At 53.7% G+C, this 17,992-nt stretch overlaps 1 protein-coding gene across 2 annotated transcripts in view; it reads right to left on the reverse strand.

Moving 5' to 3' along the window:
• The window catches only part of RUNX3 (RUNX family transcription factor 3), a 60,304-nt gene extending 42,727 nt beyond the window's left edge, over positions 1 to 17,577 (reverse strand). For both annotated transcript variants that reach the window (XM_066375462.1, XM_066375461.1), the window contains exon 1: positions 17,085 to 17,577. In XM_066375462.1, the coding sequence (XP_066231559.1) occupies positions 17,085 to 17,142 (58 nt within the window). In that variant the 5' untranslated portion in view covers positions 17,143 to 17,577. The remainder of the gene's footprint in view (positions 1 to 17,084) is intronic.
• Between the last annotated feature and the right edge of the window lie 415 nt (positions 17,578 to 17,992).

The raw sequence follows: 17,992 nt of genomic DNA on the forward strand, positions 1-17,992 counted from the left end.
GAATAATACACATTCACTAAAGAAAAATTGGAAAATAATAAAATTATGAAGAAGAAAATTAAAACCACCCATAATCCTGCCACCCAGAACAATTGTTAACATTTTGGTTTTTAGCCTTCTGGTATTCTTACTGTATGTATAGATTTAATTTCTTCTCTCCCTTCCCTTCTCCCTCTCTCCCTTCTTTCTTTTACAGTGTTGGGAACATGTAGTGCATGTTGTTTTGAACCTGCTTTTGAAACTCACCAACATGTAGTGTGCATTTCACCATGTCATTAATTCTCTTCCTGATGGCTGGGGACATGCCTGTGATGATCAGGCATAGTGGGGATAGGAGTGTGGAGACCCCCGTTCACCCACAACACCGGCTGGATCATTGCGGTGTTCCCTAGTAATTGGCTCTTTAAACTGTTTCTGGATTTCAGTTGTGAAGACACTGCTGGGACTACCCTGGTACAGACGTCTTAGCCACATATCTGATACCTTCCTCCCTTCGGATGAGTTCCAGGGGGAGCCCAGTGTAGATAGACACTGTTGGGCTCCCTAGGCCCACTCCCTCCAGCAGCCTCGGTCTTCTAGGCTTGGCAGGAAACCGGGGAAATTATTTGACCTCCTTTGAAGAAAAGCCCCAAGGCTTCACTGGGTCCATCTCAGCTGAAAATAGCCATTTATTCGGTCATTTGTTCACATTATGGTCTGAGGCGAATGGTTTCCATCTCAGTCACTGGGTTTCAACCAGAACAGCCTCAGAGATGACCACGGCCTGAGGGTGCTCGTGGCCTCTGGCCTGGGTAGGCATCACGCTTGTAAATAACTCATTGGCTGAGCTCCTCGCACCAGGCAGGCCCTCACATCTCAGTGTGCCCTCACAGTCACCCTCGGGGGTCGGGAGGGTATCTCTCTTCTTACAGATGAGAACACTGAGGGTGACAACTCAGTGGCTTAGCTGAGGCCACAGAGCAGGGAAATGGGGCTTTTGGGATCTACCCCAGGCTTGTCTGATTTGGTGTGAGGCTGACTTTCCTGCCCTCCAAGGGCTGTATTTTGTGTAGATCACTGATTCTGCTTGTACAGACCCCTGAGCAATGGGCTTTGTAATCTGGGGATGCACAGACCTTGCCCTACTACCTCTGCTGTGGGCTACCCAAGGGGGACACAACCCAGCATCACTGGGAGGCAAGGACTGAGCTTTGGCCTAAAAGCTGGGCAGCCAGATCCTGCTGCCTGGCCTGACTCCACGTCTGTCCTGGGAGGTCACTGTGCCTCACCTTCTCCATCTGTGAAATGGGAGATCAGGGACTCAGGGTAGCCCCTTGGGCTTGCGGCTGCTTGAACAGAGCAGTGGTGACACCGAGTGCCGAGTCAAAAGGAGAAAACTCTGTCCAACAACCTGCCTCGCGGCAGGCAGCCAAGCCTGGTGCTTGGGGGGTTGGAGTGGGCAGGTCCCGGTCCCAGGCCGGGCTGGGAGGACCTGACAGCCCCAAATGGAGCCTGGCCCCCTCAGGCCCTGCAGATGGGAGGCTATTTTTTACCCGACCCCACAGGAAGAAGAGGCCAGAAATGAGTTCAGGGGTTAACCCAGGTCCCTGGGGACCCTTCCTATTTGCATCCTCTTTCCTCTACCAGCCAGGCCTTCACTTGGAGCTCCCCAGCGCCCTCCAGATCCCACCACCTCAGATGGGTGGAGCTGGGAGGTCCCTGACTGGCCCATGGGTGATGGGTGAGGAAACTGAAGCCCAGAGGGGTCTGGGCGAGCCTGTCCTCCTCACTGCTGTCTCTGCTGTGTGCCTCCACGAGCTAGGTCACCCCCTCTGCCTCCACCTTCCTGGAGTGACCCTGCCCCTCCCAGCCTCAGTTTTCTCCACGTGTTAGGTGATGTGTCCCTTCCAGGCATGAGGCATAAGGCGTCTCCCAGACAGGAAACCTCTTCTGAGCCAGGACCTCCACTCTGTCCCGTCAACCCTGGGTTTCCTCCAGAAGCATCAGCCCAGTGGACAGGGGCCAGGGGGAAGTGTCTGGGGACCCCCAGAAGAGGAGGGACTTCCTGAGCAGAGAAGTGGGGACCAGGCTGGGTGGGGAAAAGCAGCTTCCTCCTGCGGCCGCCCTCCGACCACACCACCAGGGGTCCCTTGGTCCCCACAGGCAGGGGTTCCTGAAAAGAAAAGTTGGTTGTCTGTCGCAGAGGGTGTGGCCGCTGATGTGTGTTATCCTGTGTGAGTCTGTGTGCTCACAGGCGGGCTTGGTGGGGTGAGCGTGGGGGCTTGGTGGGTACAAGGTGGGAGCGGAACCAGACTTGGTTGCTAAGCTGAGGCAGCTTGTGACAGAGGAACCACACCCACAGCTCCTACCCAGAACCTCTCTGCTGGTGGGGCAGGTCTAACCTGCCGGTGGGATGCCTGTGGGGGAGGGGCGTGCGGGGGAGGGGCCATGCGAGGAAGGGGGCATGTTGGGAGGGCACAGGGCCCGGATGCTGTGAGGGCCTCTAGGCAGCTGGGACCCCGGTGAATGCTTGAGCAAGGGAATTGACTCTGACTTGCCTCCTTTTCTTTATTGTCTATTTATAAACAATACAGTTAATACATAGCATTAATTGAATCATACACACATGCACACACATGCCCGTGTGATACAAGTAATGGGAGCATAATGAAGAAAAACCACAGAAAATACAGAAAAAGACTTTTAAAATGTTGAAGCCTGAAATCCTAGAGCCAGAGTGAGCATCTTTGAGGGGGGCAGGGGTTTTCGGGGTCTTAATAGAATCATATTCATTCTCAGATACTGAGCATTTCACAGGGGCTGTGGGCGGAGCCAAGCACTTTAAATATTGTCCTACTTGATTCTCTGTCCTCTTACTCTCCCCATTGTATAGACGAGGAAACTGAGTGCAAAGGAAGTGAAATATCTCCCTTGGGGAGTAAGTGGCAGAGTCATGATTTGAATGCAGGTCTGGCTGACTTGAAGGTACAGTTCCTCTCAGGGTCCAGGTCTTGGATCCCTGGGCAAACTGTTCACTTACTCATTCCTCCTGCAGTATTTGCCAAGCACTTCCTATGAGTCGGATCTAGCTCAGCCCTGAGTTCCTGGCAGTGAACAAGACAGATAAGGCCCGTCTCAGCCCCCAAATGGCCACAAACTGAGCCCCAGCCTTGAGCACAGCTTGATCCCAAGTCCAGATTATGGCTAATTGAGCTATGATCCCACTTCCCCCACTCAGCAGGGCCCTCTACGAGCTTTTCAGTGGCCATGATGTGTCTAAAAGCCAAGGTCAGGTGATTCACCATGCCAGGTCCATTGTACACATGGGCAGGGAGGCCATCAACCACCACCTCAGGCCTAGTTCTGTGGGCCAAGACTCCCAGGGGAAGGGGCTGGGCTGGGGTGGCCCGGGGCCTGGCCCGACCAGGGCGGGCATAGAAGCCCAGCTCCCTTCCCGCACTTGGCCAAATGGGCCTCTGCATGGGGCTGCTCGGGAGTGTGAGCCGGTGTGCATCCCTGGCAGCGCCAGGCAGCATGCTGAGCTCAGGGCAGTCACTGGGGGGCTTCCATGTCCCCAGTCCTCAAACTGGGTCTCGTCTTCCTGACAAGGCCATGGACACCCCAGGACGCTGGAGGGACTGGGCTCCTTCTACTCACTCGAAAAAAGCAACATGGCAGGTCTGGTCTGGACTCCCTCTCCACCTGCATCATATTTCTGGGGCCCTGCATGTCCCCCCAGTCCTCAGTCAAGGCCATTACCTAATTTGTGGCACCCAGTGCAAAATGAAAATATGGGCCTCTGTTCAAAAAGAAGGAGAAAAACTTTTTGCTTTCTTCCGCAGTCTCTGGACCTTTCTTTGTCTTTTGTATTTGCTTTTTAATGTCACATTTCCTTGGCCTTGGGGACACCTGTGGGGTGAGTGCAGATCTGCATGGACACCTGTGTTACTGCCCCAAAACTCGGTGTGTGGGTCACAAGCTCTTTCTTCCCCAAACCCGCACTCCTGCCCAGGCCCTGCCCATGGTGGAGGGTGCTGTTGCAGACTTCACTCACAAAACACCAATCCAATGATAAAATTACTAAGAATTTCAAGACAGCAATTGCAGAGCATTGAACCCAAGTGTGGGCCCTGCTTCTGAGTTTGGATCCCTGTGATACCCCCTGGGTTATAGCCTGTGAAGCTGGTCCTGCCTGAGGGAGGGGCCCAGCTCAGACAGGAGGGTCAGCCACCCAACTCCGAGCCTGCAGGGAGCAGGGAGAGTGCAAGGTGTAATCAGCACCTGTATTCAGGAGCTGCCTTTTGTGCCATGGGGCTGTGCCCGTGGGACCCTGTGGCAGTGGTGAGCAGAGGCTGGGTTTGAACCCCCACTCCACCACTTGTTATAAACTATGTGAACTCTGGCTAGGGGCTTCGCTTCTCTGGGCTTCGCTTCTCTGGGCTTCACTTTCCTCCTCTGCAAAATGGGGACAAAAATACTGACCATGGGCTGTGAGAATTAGCAATGATGTCTACAGAGTATCCATCTTGATGCTGGCACACAGTAGGTTCCAGATGGTGACTCAGGGCAGGGGAATGCCCTCCCCTGGGCAAGCATGGGGGTCCGTGAACAGGGGCAGAGGCACGTCTGTATGCATGTCCCTCATCACACATGGGGGACCCGAGAGGGGAATTCCAGGGGACTTCGGCAGGACACCCAGGGCAGCAGGCCTGCTGCATGATGCTGGAACTAACAGGACCTGCACTAGGTAGGAGGGACCCCTGGGAGACCTGGGGGGCCCAGGGAGAGGAGCCCAAGGGGAAAGGCCCCACAAAACTGCTGTTATGAGAATGATAACATGTCTTCCTGACCAGTGAGTCAGAAGAAGCCCTCTGCTGTGGAGCTTGGACAGCCATGGGGTTTTTGCCTGGTTCCGTGGAGTGCTCAGCTCTGACCATGTCCCCTCTCTGTGTCTCAGTTTCCCCAACTCTGCTCTGGCGAAGGAGAGGACCACCACATTTCCAGTTTGTGCTGAGTGGACCATGCACTGTGGTTCACAAATCTCCCCTCTTTTGCTCCTCAAATGATTACTGGTCTACTTTTCCAATGAGAAACTTGATTCTGATTGGTGAGGCTCATAGAAGTACCACCTTCCTACCAGGAAGGGAGCCAGTGGGAGCCAAGGGATGGATATTCCTTGATCCAGGAAAAGCTCAATGAACTCATTCACTAGATTGACTACTGTGCTGTGGTGAGGTATACAGGCTCCAGATACAGGCTACCTGGGTTTGAACCCCAGCTGGGTGACCTTGGACAGGTGACTTAACTTCTCTGGACTCCAGTTTCCTCATCTATAAAACGGGCTTAATAATTGGTCTTATAAGGTTGTGAAGATGAAATGATCAAAGGTATGCAAAGCACCCAGACAGTGCCTGGGATTAGTAAGAGCTGTGTTAAGTAGTCACTGTTAATACTATAACTATTTAAAACTTGAGTTGTCATAATTCATTCATAAATTTTCTAGACCAATGAATTTTAACTAGTGTGCCACAAGAATTTTTTAAACATGCAATACCTGACTTGAGTCAGGGTCACTGACCTCTTTTCCCTTTGACTGTCAAATAAAAAAAAATGACAACAAAATTATGCCTAATTGTTTTGTAAGATCGGCAAAAAATGTATTTTTTGGTGTGCCGCAGAATTTTAGTAACTAGTTTATGGGTGCCATGAGATGGAAAAGTTTGAAAATCACTGTTCTAGACAATTCTGCACTTAACTAATTCCAATTTTGTACTTTTCCGTTTTGTATATAGGACCCAGAAAATATAATTTCTTACGTCCTTGAAAAGAATAATTCTCTGTCCCCACAGCGCCTGTAACCGTGGCCAATTTAATAGCTCTCCCTAGAGCAGCTTTTCCCACAGTGGGCTTCCCGCAGGAGACCCCCCCAGCCCCCCAGGAAGAGAAGCCTATGTTTCTTAGCATATCAAAGGCTCTGAAAAGTTCTGCAGCAAAACACTGTGTTGAACAATGTTTGCTACAGCCATTCCCAATCTTGTTTGGTCACAGAGCCTCCTGTATCTCTGCTCAACACCTGATAACATCTGCAGAACACACGTTGGGAGATGCCCCCTCATTTCCTTGTTTCTAGGAAATGGCACACAAGACTGAGCTGTGATAACTCCCCTCACAAAGATAAGTGGTTCCCAAGAACAGAAATCATCTCCAGTCACATAGCGCTTCACCACTCAGCGGGTCCCCTGTGTTCTCACCTTCACTGTCTGATTCAGTCCCCATGGCAGCTGGGGGAGCTCAGTAAGTGTCAATATCCCCATCTTACAGATGAGGAAATTGAGGTTCACGGAGGTTAAGTGGCCACACAGCCAGTAAGTGGCAGATCCGGGAGACAAACCCACAGCTTCTGATTCTAACCCTCACATTATTTCTTCTGCACATTAATAGGAAAAATAAAAATAGATCCTATTCTGTCAGGATCAATCTTCTCTGGTGATATGCTTTTAAAAATCTAAAGTTTTTTATTCCCCCAATAACATGGACTATGTTAAACACTTAAAATCTCTAGTAGTGTTCTTCTGATTACTAAAGGCATCCGTTCTTGTGGCATATAAGACTTTTCAAACATTTTGAGTTGGAAAATGAGAAACTCCATAATCTCACCCAAGAGGTAACCTAGGTTAACAGCTGGACAAATACTCTTCCAGATCTGCATGGCCCAGCAAGTTAGCTATTAGCCACACATGGCTATTGCAATTAAAATGAAACAATTAAAAATTCAGTCCCTCAGTTACACATGTTGTGGCCCTGGGTTGGCACATTTCAAGTCCTGAGTATTGACATGCAGCAAGTGGCTCCAGTCCTGGGCAGAATGGATATAAACTGTTTCCATCATCACAGGAAGTTCTATGGGCCAGAGCTCCTCTAGACTCTTCCTAGACACATCCCAACATATGTGCACAATGATTATGAATATTCTTGATGAGGTTCCTCGATATGTGATAAGTCTCTGTGTGGGCTCCCCCATGGGGGGAAGACAGCCTCCACAGGCAGAAACCAGACACTCAGAAGAACAGTCTGGAAGGCAATGCACTGAATGACAGCGGTTTCCCCTGGGTGTTGAGATAACAGACTAATTTTAAACTTCCCAGGTGAGCTCCAACACAAATGCAGGTTGTGGCAGGGATGTTGTGGATTCAAGTTTTCCCTAATGTTCTTGCTTTTCTGAAATCTCCAAGGTCTGATCTCGCCCAAAGCTTAACTTAGTATTAGTATTATTATTTTTTTAAGTTGCGAACTCATGAAGAATGGAAGCCTGTATAAGTCAAAGAAGTAAAGGCCAAAGAGAGAAAGGCAGACAGAGGTTTCCTTGCTGGCCCAGGGCCCCTTAGCCTAGCTTCCTGAGCATATGAGCTGTGCAATCATACAGACACCCTGGCTTAGAAGAGCCCTGTGCTTGATTTAATGTTCTGCAGTCCCTGTCCTGAAATTCTTAATGATTTTTGAACAAGGGGCCCTGCATTTGCCTTTTGCACTATGCTTTGAAAATTGTGTCATGGGCACTGGTCCTGGGATTCTCCCCAGGATAGGTCTCGTTTAGACTGCTCTGAACCACCGCGCTGTCCTCATCAGACCACAGGCGTGCTCATCCATGGAGCACTCTACGTGCCTGAGAACAAGTATGCTTCGGTGGCTCAGATGTATGTCTAGAGAATGATAAAAATAGGGCTTGCGAACGGGTGCAGGAGGGCTCCTGTGGTCTCTGTTCACACACATACACGCACTCGAGGCTCACGTCAACACTGGCCTATTTCAGAGAGCGGCACAGTGCATCATGGGAGTCTCTGCCCCACATCACTGCTCAGCTTGGATCCTGCCTGGACCCCCACTGCCTTGAAGGCCGCGATCAACTTCTAGGCCTGGCCCACCTCCTCCATGTCCTCTTCCATACTTCTGCCACACCATTCCCTCTGTGGGGACCACCAATGTTTCTTCCTTCTCAGATATACCTATTCTAGACCCACATCAGATTCCATCCTTTCGGGGAAGCCTTCTGGAAGTATTTGATAAGGGCCTGAAAGTGCTTTGGTGGCGTACAGGAGAATATGAATCACCTTGCCTGGAGGCATCAGGGAGGGCTTCATAGAAGTGGTGAGCCTGGACCTTAAAGAAGAAGAGATGTCTGCCAAGTAGAAGGGAGAATTTTGTAGGGCTGGTTTGGATGTCAGAATAGACCCTGGCTGAATCTGGGTTTTGCCTTTTATTAGTTGCATGAGTTATTTCCCTTTGCTGAGCCTCAGTCCCCCCATCTATAAAATGGGGATATTAACAATCACACCTACTACATGGATTATCGTAGAGATTTAGTGAAATGAGATTCATTTGCAAAGGAGCCACCACAATGCCTGGTAACTCATCAACAAATGTGGTTTCCTTCTCCCTCCCTCACTGCCTTTTCTCGTCTTAAATATTAGTTTTAGCAGGTCACCTCATCACTCTGAGTCTATTTGTTAATTCACCCCTGCATTGGAGCTAGTGATGCCCAGCACACAGAACTATGATGAGGGTCTCAGGGGGAAACAGGAGCATTTGTAGATGTTCCAGAAGGCTGATTCTACATCGATAGAAAGAGCACACACCAGAGGGGTGCTAGCCTCTCTCCCTGGGGCGAACTTTTTTCACAGGTCGCTATAATGTCAGCTCCAGGAGGGGGGCCCTTTGTTGGTTTTGTTTGTTCCTGAATCCCCAGCACGTAGAACAGTGTGTGTTGTGGCATGCAGTCGGTGCTCAATAAATGTTTATTGAATGGTCAGCAACACCAACTGGCCCATATCACACCCCAAGCCCTGAGCACTGGGAATGTGAGAATCCTGGGAGACTGTCTCCAGATTGGACCACAATGCAAGCCACAAGCATTTCCTGAGCACCTGCCGTGTGCTCTGCTCTGTGCAGCCCAGGGCAGACCCTGGCTCCACAGATCAATACAGCAGGGCCAGGGAGTAAGACGGAAGACACAGCGACCTGGGAAGAGGCAGGGAGAGGAGGGGTGGCCAGCAGGGCTGCAGTCTGCTGGACGGGGGGCCCAGCTCACCTGCTCCTGGGAGGGTGGGGCTGCTTCTTCCTCTTTCTTTCTTTGAAAAATAAAAGTTTTCTGCCTAAATCCACAAGCCATACATGTTCAGTGTTTAAAGGTTTGGAAAACACAGTCACCAAAAGAATTAGAAATAAGGCATTGGTGCACTGTGTAGCATTAACTAGGACATTTTAGTGGTTTCCTTCCACCATTTTTGTTAGGTGACCTTGTTCTTTCCCCCCCGGGAAGGGATATGGCTGCTTGTAGAGAAGGACCAGGCTCTCCCCTGGGCCTCTTACCACCTCTAACTTGGGGCTCCATACTCCAACCATTCTGGACTAGACCCGTCTTTCTAAGGTATGAGGGAGCACAGAGCTCTCCCTGTGGGAGAGGAGTCAGCAGGTCTAGCCTCCTGTCCCACTTTCTCCATGGGGAAAAGGTCTGACCTCTGCCCCTGCTTCCTCCATGGGCGGGGGGAGGTCTAGCCTCCTGCCCCTGCATCCTCCATGGGCCTGGGCATAACTCAGTTTCACGGAGGGAGGGCTGAAGGAAAACCCTCGGGGAGGGGGCACTCCTTGGGGCTGTGGAGTGTTGGTCTGCGGCCACTGGGCACCCAGGCAAGTTGAGCGTGGGGCAGGAGCATGGCCCCCTCTTCACCCTTTCCATTTCACCCCCTTGTCCATTTCAGCATCAGGTTTCTCTTCCTTTAGTACCAGCCGCCTTTCCCCTCCTAACAAAGGTGAGCAGATCAGGTGGACTCAAGGGCGGTAAAGCACCCATGACTAGAAAGGCCCCGCATTTAAAAAAAAAGCCCCGATGGGCAATGCTTCAGTCCAAAGGGGCTGAGTGCTCCTGGAGGTATTTTAGTCACTATGTCACCGTGAAGGATGTTTTTTTTTTGGGGGGGGGAGCTGACTTTGTTCACCTCTGCAAATCATAAGTTATGGTGTCCGCCCTCTCCGCCCACACACAAGTCTGAGCCTTTTGCCAAAAACACTTTTCCCAGACGCAGAAGAAACCCCAAAGAGGAACCTAAACCTTCACGCTGCTGCACCGATTGGACGACTGGACGCGAGAGCGCAGGCTCTCACCAGTGAGCGTTTCAAAGAAAAAGCCAGACGGTGAAGGGGGAAGTGAAGGGAGAAGCTAGAAACCTCTGGGACTGGTTAGTCATTGGTTCATTCATTCATTCGTCCATTCATCCCCCCTTTCCTCCAGTCACTTAGCAAGAAACAGCTCCTGCTCCCCAGGGTGGCCCTCCTGACAAGTGGGAGGTGAGGGGTGCATGAGGGCCGGAGTGGGGGGCACTCCGAGGCCTGGGGGAGGGACGGGGAGGGCCCTGGGGAGGCTCACCAGAGGGCCTGGGCTCTGGGAGTGTAGAGGCAGGTTTCTCACCCTCCCCACTCTGCTCAGAGTCAGCCTCTTCTGCCCCCAGAAGGGAGACCATAAAATAGCAATTCTTAATAGTAAATATAGCATTTCCTACTGTGCCGGGCCCTCCTGTACTGACATGTAATGTCCATTATCACATTAAATCCACCCAAGTTTTGAGGTAGGTACTTTTTGTTCTCCCCATTTAACAGATGAGAAAACTGAGCTCAGGGAAGGGACGCACTCTAAGGCCACACAGTGAGAAAGTGGTGGGGCCTGGGTCTCATAAAGGCATTTCCTGTCCCTCTGCCCCAAAGAGTGCCCTCTTCTTCACCCCCATCTCCAGAACCCATTGACAAAGGGCATGACAGTCCCTCTAGAGTCTCCCTTGGGCCCACCAGGGGGTCAGTGTTGAAGAGGGAGCAGGGGGGCTGAGACAAGGGAACCTCTGCTAAGTGGCAAGTGGCCACACTGGAGGCATGCTGACGGAGCCACGCTGCGTGAGCACTCCCAATGTGCCAGGGCCGTGTTCGGGGCCTCAGGGTGGGTCACACTCACTCTGTGTAGCCACCCATGGAGGTCAGTGCTCCTAGCCTCACCTTATAGAGGAGGAAACAGACTCCAAGAGGTGAATTAACATGCTGGGTCCCCAGGTATAAACAGCTTAGGTCTGGTCTGGCCCCCCCAACCATGTGCAAAACTGAGAAAAGTCAGTTCTCCTGCTGCCAAATTTGACTGTTATCACGAGCACACTCCTGTTTGGAACCCAGAACCTCTCCAGAAGTTGCTCACTGTTCCTGAGTCTCGTGACTTTTCAAGGTGTGATTGAGGCTCACTCCCAGCCCCAGTCCCCCAGTTCCTAAGCCCTGCTGTGTCCAGCTGCTTCCTCCAGGAGGCGCCACTTCGAGGCTGGTGATGGGGGCCTGGCTGAGCCCCGCCTCCCTCCCCTCCATTTTCACCAGAGAAGACGAGTACTGGGCACGAAGGTGGGAAGGACTGGCTGGGACCCAGGCTGGCCCTGAGACGGCAGCTCAGCGGAGGCCAGGGCTCCCTGGTGGCTGCAGGTGGTACTGGGGAGACTCCCGGTGTCAGGGCCCTTGAGGTCAGTCTTAAAGACTGGGTGAGACTCTCCAGCCACGCTGGGTGGTAGATTTGAGGAAGGGTCTGCAAATGAGGTACCCTCAGTCCCCAGGAGGCAGAAATAAGAGCTGGTGTGTCAGCTGCCCCACGGCCCAAGCCTCAGTTACCCCATCGGTGGAAGAGTCTGGACTGGGTGGAGTCAGGGGACAGTGCTATCTCCCAGCCTCTCAGAGGGTCAGGTTTGTAGGCCCAGTTGTTCAGGGGCATCCACCCCCTGGCCCCTCTCCCCTCCGTAAGCTCCCCCACCCCCTCAGGTAACTGAGCAAGCCTCGGCTTTGATGCGGCCACCTCAAGGCCGCACTGTCAATGGGCCCTCTATGTGACCAGTGGGGCCGCTGGCCGTAGTGGGTGCGGTGAGGCCTGGACACACAGTCCCACTGTGTGGGGCCGGCGCATGCCCGCCCAGACCCTGTGGCCGGTGGGGGGCTCCCAGGAATGCCCTTCCAGCCTGGGGAGCACTTTGGACAGGCAGGGTGGTCTGGGAAGACGGGTGTGTGCAGGGCAGCCTCAGGAGCGGCCATCAAAGGGGCCCGGCAGAGGTGGCGCCAGGCGAGCGCCATAGTGGTCGCGGGGATGGCTGGCGAACAGTCCATTCATCTCCCGGGGCTGGCGGGGGAGGGGTGGCCGCCACGCGCACGCCGCTCAGGGCGACCAACCGTCCTGAGGTGCTTGGGACTTGAGACTTTTGGTACTAGAACTGAGAGAGTCCTCTGCTATGGGGCACTGCCCACAGCTTAGGAAAGGACACAGTGACTGACCCCTCTGGTCTGGGTAGCTTCCTTCCTGTCCAGTGACCTCTGAGTCAGACCACGCCAGCGAGACCTGCCCGGGGTCCTTTTGTCTACCCCCCTCCACACACGCCTGCCTCATGCCTCAGGGGCCGTTGTCCATTTCTCCCAGGCGTCTTCAGGGGAGGAGCTGCTGGCCAGCTACCCAGCCCTGGCTAAGAGACCTGGGGCCAGACGGTCCCAGTCATCAGCCAGTGCCCTCACCCTGCACAGCGCCCTCCGGCCACCCCAGGGGGCGCCCAGAGTCATCCTTCGTGGCCTCCACACCTCTGTTAGGCCCTTCCCTCGGCCTCGACGTCCTTTCCCCCACGGCCACCTCCTCACTCTGCCACACTCGGCTGAGTGTCACTTCTCCAGGGGACTCTTTTCCCTGCCCCAAGCAGGTCCATACCCCTCTCTGACCTCCAGCCCCGGTTCCCCCCTCATCACATGTACGACACCCCAGTGCGGTTTTCAATGCGCCCATCTCTCCACCAGCTCATGAGCTGTTTAAGGGCAGAGAGCCTGGCCCAGTCAGTCACCCTGGTCCCTGAGCCCCCCGCACAAGGCCAGGCTCATAGTCATGGAAATATTTACTGAGCACTTAGCCTGGGCCAGCAGGCCTGCTTGTTTAATTCTTTCCAGAGCCCCATGAGGTTAGTGTCATCATCACCCCCATTTTACAGATGGAGAAACAGAGGCACAGAGAGGTGAGGCGACTTGCCCCAGGCTACAGAGCTAGTGAAAGGCAGAGGCGAGCGTTGAACCTGGAGAGTTTGATTCCTGAGCCCAAGCTTGAGTCTCAACACTCTACTCCTTGATAAGCTTTTGAGGAATTAATGAATAAATGAAAACCTTTGCTTCCTCAGGGTCTTCTAAAGCCTGCATGTGGCAGTTGAGGGCCATTTTCTCTGGTTCTCTCTCCTGGGGAGCGTACTTTTGCCTGCAGGGGTGAATTTAGGGGTGCTGTGAGGGGGACCTGCTGGGATGGGTCCCCTCCAGGGATGCAGAGAAGAGCCTTACCGGCTTCAGGACAAATGTGCTGGCCTCCCTGGGGCTGCGGGTGGGCCCTGAGGCATCCTAAGGCCAGTTGCCTGTACTGTACTTGTCAGAGGGGCAACCTGGGCCCAAAGAGAGGAGGGGACGTGCCCACAGTTGTGCAGTATGGCTGAGCCACAGCCGTTAGGTCTCAGCTTCCCCATCTGCCCATGAGAAGACTGGGTACCCCGTGTCCTGCCTGGGAGACCCCAGGAGCAGAGATGGGAGGACGGTGCAGTGCTCAGTCCCCAGGGGGCCCCTTTGCCCTCTCATGCCATCCATCTCCATGTTTGGAATTCTGCCGTCGGTCTGCCCGCTCTTGGGGTTAAGCATTGCTCTCTCTCCTTGTCTCCTCCTCACCTACAGCAGGGTGGAATCGCATGCCCCTCCACCCTCTTCCCAAACCTCTTCTCCACAGTGAACAGAGAGGAGTTCTGGTCCTTGGCTCAAAATGAATAATGCCCCCTACTCTCCTAAGGCAGAGAAACCCAGAAGAGGGGTGGTGGGAGAGCAGTTCTTGGATGTTACTCACAAGAAGTCAGACTCTTCAGGGGACCCAGGGTTCTGCCTTTCTGCTTCAGAGAGGCCCCTGAGCAGGCCCCTTGTTACTAGTTGGGTGGAGATGCCTGAAGGCAAGAGAAAGAGTGAGATGCTTCAGCATCACCCTGCCTTTGCCAGTGCAAACCAAAGAGCAGTCATCTCCCTTTGGTCTATGGGGACACAGGCAGCAGGCGCTTGGTGATGGTGCTGGTGACCACCATGGGTGGGTGGGTGGGTGGGTGGAGGGGGGATAGTGAAGATAGTGAAGGCTACACTGGGGGCTGGGCCATGTCCAGGGGCATCAAATCCTACTCACTCGTTTTCTTTTACCTATGAAAGAATGGCAGCATAGAGATGTCAAGTGACTCAGGTGGAGTCACACAGCACAGGGATGGCAGAGTCAGGCAGAGTACAGGGCTCCTGATTAGTGGTATCCAAACCTGCCCAGGCTGTGCTTCAGAATCACCTTCGGGGAACTTTCCAAACCACAGGGGCCCAGGCACCAACCCAAGAGATTCTGATTCCACAGTTAGAGGTGAGAATTGGGAATCTAGCTCTAAGGGTAATGATGTCCCAGACCCATTGGCCCCGTCGCCTTCTGCTGAGGGACTGGAGTTTCTGCCAGACTCATGGCAGAATTCAGGGGGTCCTTGAACAACTTGGGCAGGAAATGCACAGACGACTTCTTTCCTTTCACTGACCTCTAACCGAAATGTAGCATCTTTTTCCACGGTGATTTTGTCACAATGGAAATCACACATATTCTCCAGTCTCATTAGGGTTGTCACAGATGATCTAGAAATACTGCTTATGCTCATAACACATCACCACAATTGCTGGGCTGCTGTGAGATCTTCTCACTCACTGTGCTACTAAAGAGCCAGCCACATGGTCACGATCTCACAACTTTGCTTTTTGACAGTTTGCGAACTACATTTCCAAAGATTTGGTTTTCTCTGTAGTCCTATGGATTTTGTTTTACGCTTATAAAAATGTGATTCTGAGAAGGAGTCCATAGACTTCCTGAGACACCAGAAAGGTCTGTGGACCAGAACAGGTTAAGGACCCTGCGTGGGGCAGTGTGGCGCTGAGTTCTGCAGGACCGAGAGCTTGGGTGTCTGTGGGGACAGAACGGGCAGCTGCAGTCCTGTGAGCCTCCGGAGACAATCCGGGAGACAGATGCCCTGAAGGGAGCTGCGAGGGGAACACGGGGAAGAGACTGAGGCAGGAGAGAAAGCACCTACAGGGCGGACAGACTTCTCCATGGAATTACAGGGAAGGCCCCAGACCCCAGAGCCCGGGCCTACAAGGCAGGCACGTCAGTGACCCTGTCCACCCTGGGTCAGCCTGCTCTGCCCAGGGGCCCCCCGTCTCTGGGCACGCACTGGGCCACAGCCCCCTGGCTCTCCTCTCCCTCTCCTCCCGTGGCGCCGTCTGCCATCTCCCGGGCTGCACAGCCTCAGGAGCCCGTCCTCGGTGGGCCGCCCCTGCAGTCCTGTCTCCCAGTGTTCCTTTGTTTTAAACTCTATATTTCTTCATTTTGCTCATGGAGAGAGAAATACCAGATTACAAAGACCCAGCAAATGGTTTTTATAAACTCTTATTTTCTTGCCACAGAACTGCCTTTAATTAGCTCCAAGGACTACAAAGGGAACAGCGTTATAATAGGAGCCCTGAAAAGAAAGAGCCCACGGCTCTGGGCTCCTGAACTGGGGGCTGCTTCTGTCACCAGCCAGGTTTGGTGGGAGTGTCCCCGCTGCAGGGACAGCAGGCCTCCCTTTCCCCCCACTCAGTCCTCGTCTGCACCCACACAGCCTGCCTCAGCTTTCCTCCAGGGAGAAGAGACAGTGCTGCCGTCAGGCAAGCCCTTTGGGCAGTAAGCCCCCAAGTGTGCCTTGGTCCCTGCCCACAGCCAGTGTTAGCCAGCAGCAGGACAGGCAGATAGGCAGAAGGGCAGACGACAGTCAGACTGACTTCAGTGTCTCAGCTGGGTAATGGCCACACCAGTCCCCCAAGTCCTGTCTGTTCGGGAGGAGAGCTGGTCCCCATGTCCAGCCCAGAGGCACTGCCCTCAGACGTAATCCACTCTTAGCCTCAGATCATCAGCATGTCACAGCTAGAGTGGCCTCTGTTTGGGGCACAGAGAGGTTAAGTAAATTATCTAAGGGCACTCAGCAAAGCAGCACCTGAGATGGGACTCAAGCTCAGGGACTCTTGAACCCCATCTCAGGTGTATCAGGCCCATCAGGGCTCCCGCGGGGGGAGGGGAAGGAAGGCAGTAGGGGGTTGTCTGAGGTTACAGCACATCAACCCCACAGATCAGAAAGTCAGACAGTCTCCCCCTGAGTTCCAGACTCAATCAGATGCTCAAAGTTGGGGTTCCTGGGCCCCTACCCTTGTGGAGGGACCAAGCCCAGACCTCTGAGTCCTTTTCGGCTGTGAATGGAGGCAAAAGCTGCCTAGAAGCACTTTCTTGTCCCCTGTAACCAATTTCGCAAACCTTCTCGAGCCCCCCCCCCCCCCCCCAACACACACACCCATTCAGTTTCAGTGCCGTCTGGAGCTACACAAGTTCTGCAAAAAAGCCTATAGCCTCCTTCTGGGCTCGCTGCTTCCCTCACCCCAGGGGTCATCAGGGAACCCGTGTGTGGGGGGAAGGTTCTCAGGAGGGCCTCGGGAAGGGGCAGCGTTGCTGCCGCCCGCTCCATGGCTCTCAGAAACTGACCCGGCTCTGGGAGAACTAAGTGTCTCCTTGAGTCCACTGCTTGCCTGAGCCCAGGTGGACGGTCCAAGCACTCCAGGAGGGCCAGGGGCTGGGGTTGCAGGGCCCAGGAGCCCCGTTAGAGAGGCAGGAAGCCACAGGTCACAGGGACACCGCCCCCCAAATCTTGTCTACCCCAGGACCCTCCGCAATCTGCTCTGCTCTTTGAGGTCTTGAGGTATTCATTGCCTCCTCCCCCCCCCCCCCGTGCCCACCACTGTCCCCACCAGCTGAGGGTAAAGTCCACTGCGCTCCAGGAGACCACAGAGCCCACCAGCCCCTCTTCCCAGCTCAGGCTCTCAGAGGCCAGCGGACTCGGGTAGACAGGCTGTGCCCTCGAAGGCAGCCAGGGTAGTCGGTGGAGGGACGCGGTCTGGGGCCCGGCCACAGCTCCCCGCCCGAAAGGACAGCAGTTACTCACCGCGGATGAAGGTCGGCGTGTAGGTCGGGAAGGAGTCGAAGATGCTGTTTGATGCCATGCCCCGCTCTGTGGAAGGCGAGAGTGCGGTCCTTCAGGGGGGTGGGTCGGGGTTGACTTGGTTGGCTGTTGCTTTATTTTTTCCTAGCTACTTTTCAAAATAAAGGGGTAGTGGTGGTGTTGCTTTTTGGGCTTTTTTTGGTTGGGTTTTTTTTTTTTTTTTTTTTTTGGTGTTTTGTCTCTCTTCACCGCCCCCCCTCTACGGCTACAAAAAAGAAAAAGGGAAAGAACGCGAGAGTGTGTGTGAGTGAGAGAGAAAAAAAATCCCCAAGGAAAGTAAGTTTCTGTTTGTACCCAAGAATTTGGATTCTTGGTCCCACAGGAATGTCTAGCCACAAATTTTCAACAGAAGCGTATGCAGAGTGTATCATTAGATGGCGGGAAGGGGCCTTCGGCAGCCAGGGCGGAAGAGCTCGCAGGGCAATGAGAGCAAAGCCAGGCCGGCATCAGCGCCACGGGGAATGAATGAATGAGGCTCACCCCCGACGGAGCCCAGGCTCCAGTGGGTGCGAGGGTGGCCCGGGGGTGGGGAGGATCAGGAGCCAACCAGCTCCCGCGCAGGGCCCTGAAGGCAGCGGAGGGCCTGGCCTTGTGGTTCTGTGGTTGAGGGACCAGGCCTTCACAGTGTCAACCCAACCTCAGCTCACAGGATGCGAGAAGCCAGATCGCGGCCTTGGCCCATTGGCTGGGCTGCGGTCACCTGGGCTGTGATGTCACGCCTCTTAGATGATCGTGTGGCTGCTTTTCTCTCTTTTTGGAAAATAAAAAGGGAAAGAGAGAGAGAGAGAGAGAGAAAAGCAATGGTTTTTATTTGTAGGGCTGGCCTCAGCACGCGGCCCAGGAACAGAACT

The sequence above is a fragment of the Saccopteryx leptura genome, chromosome 3 (genome assembly GCF_036850995.1).
Source record: "Saccopteryx leptura isolate mSacLep1 chromosome 3, mSacLep1_pri_phased_curated, whole genome shotgun sequence".
Classification (NCBI taxonomy): domain Eukaryota; kingdom Metazoa; phylum Chordata; class Mammalia; order Chiroptera; family Emballonuridae; genus Saccopteryx; species Saccopteryx leptura.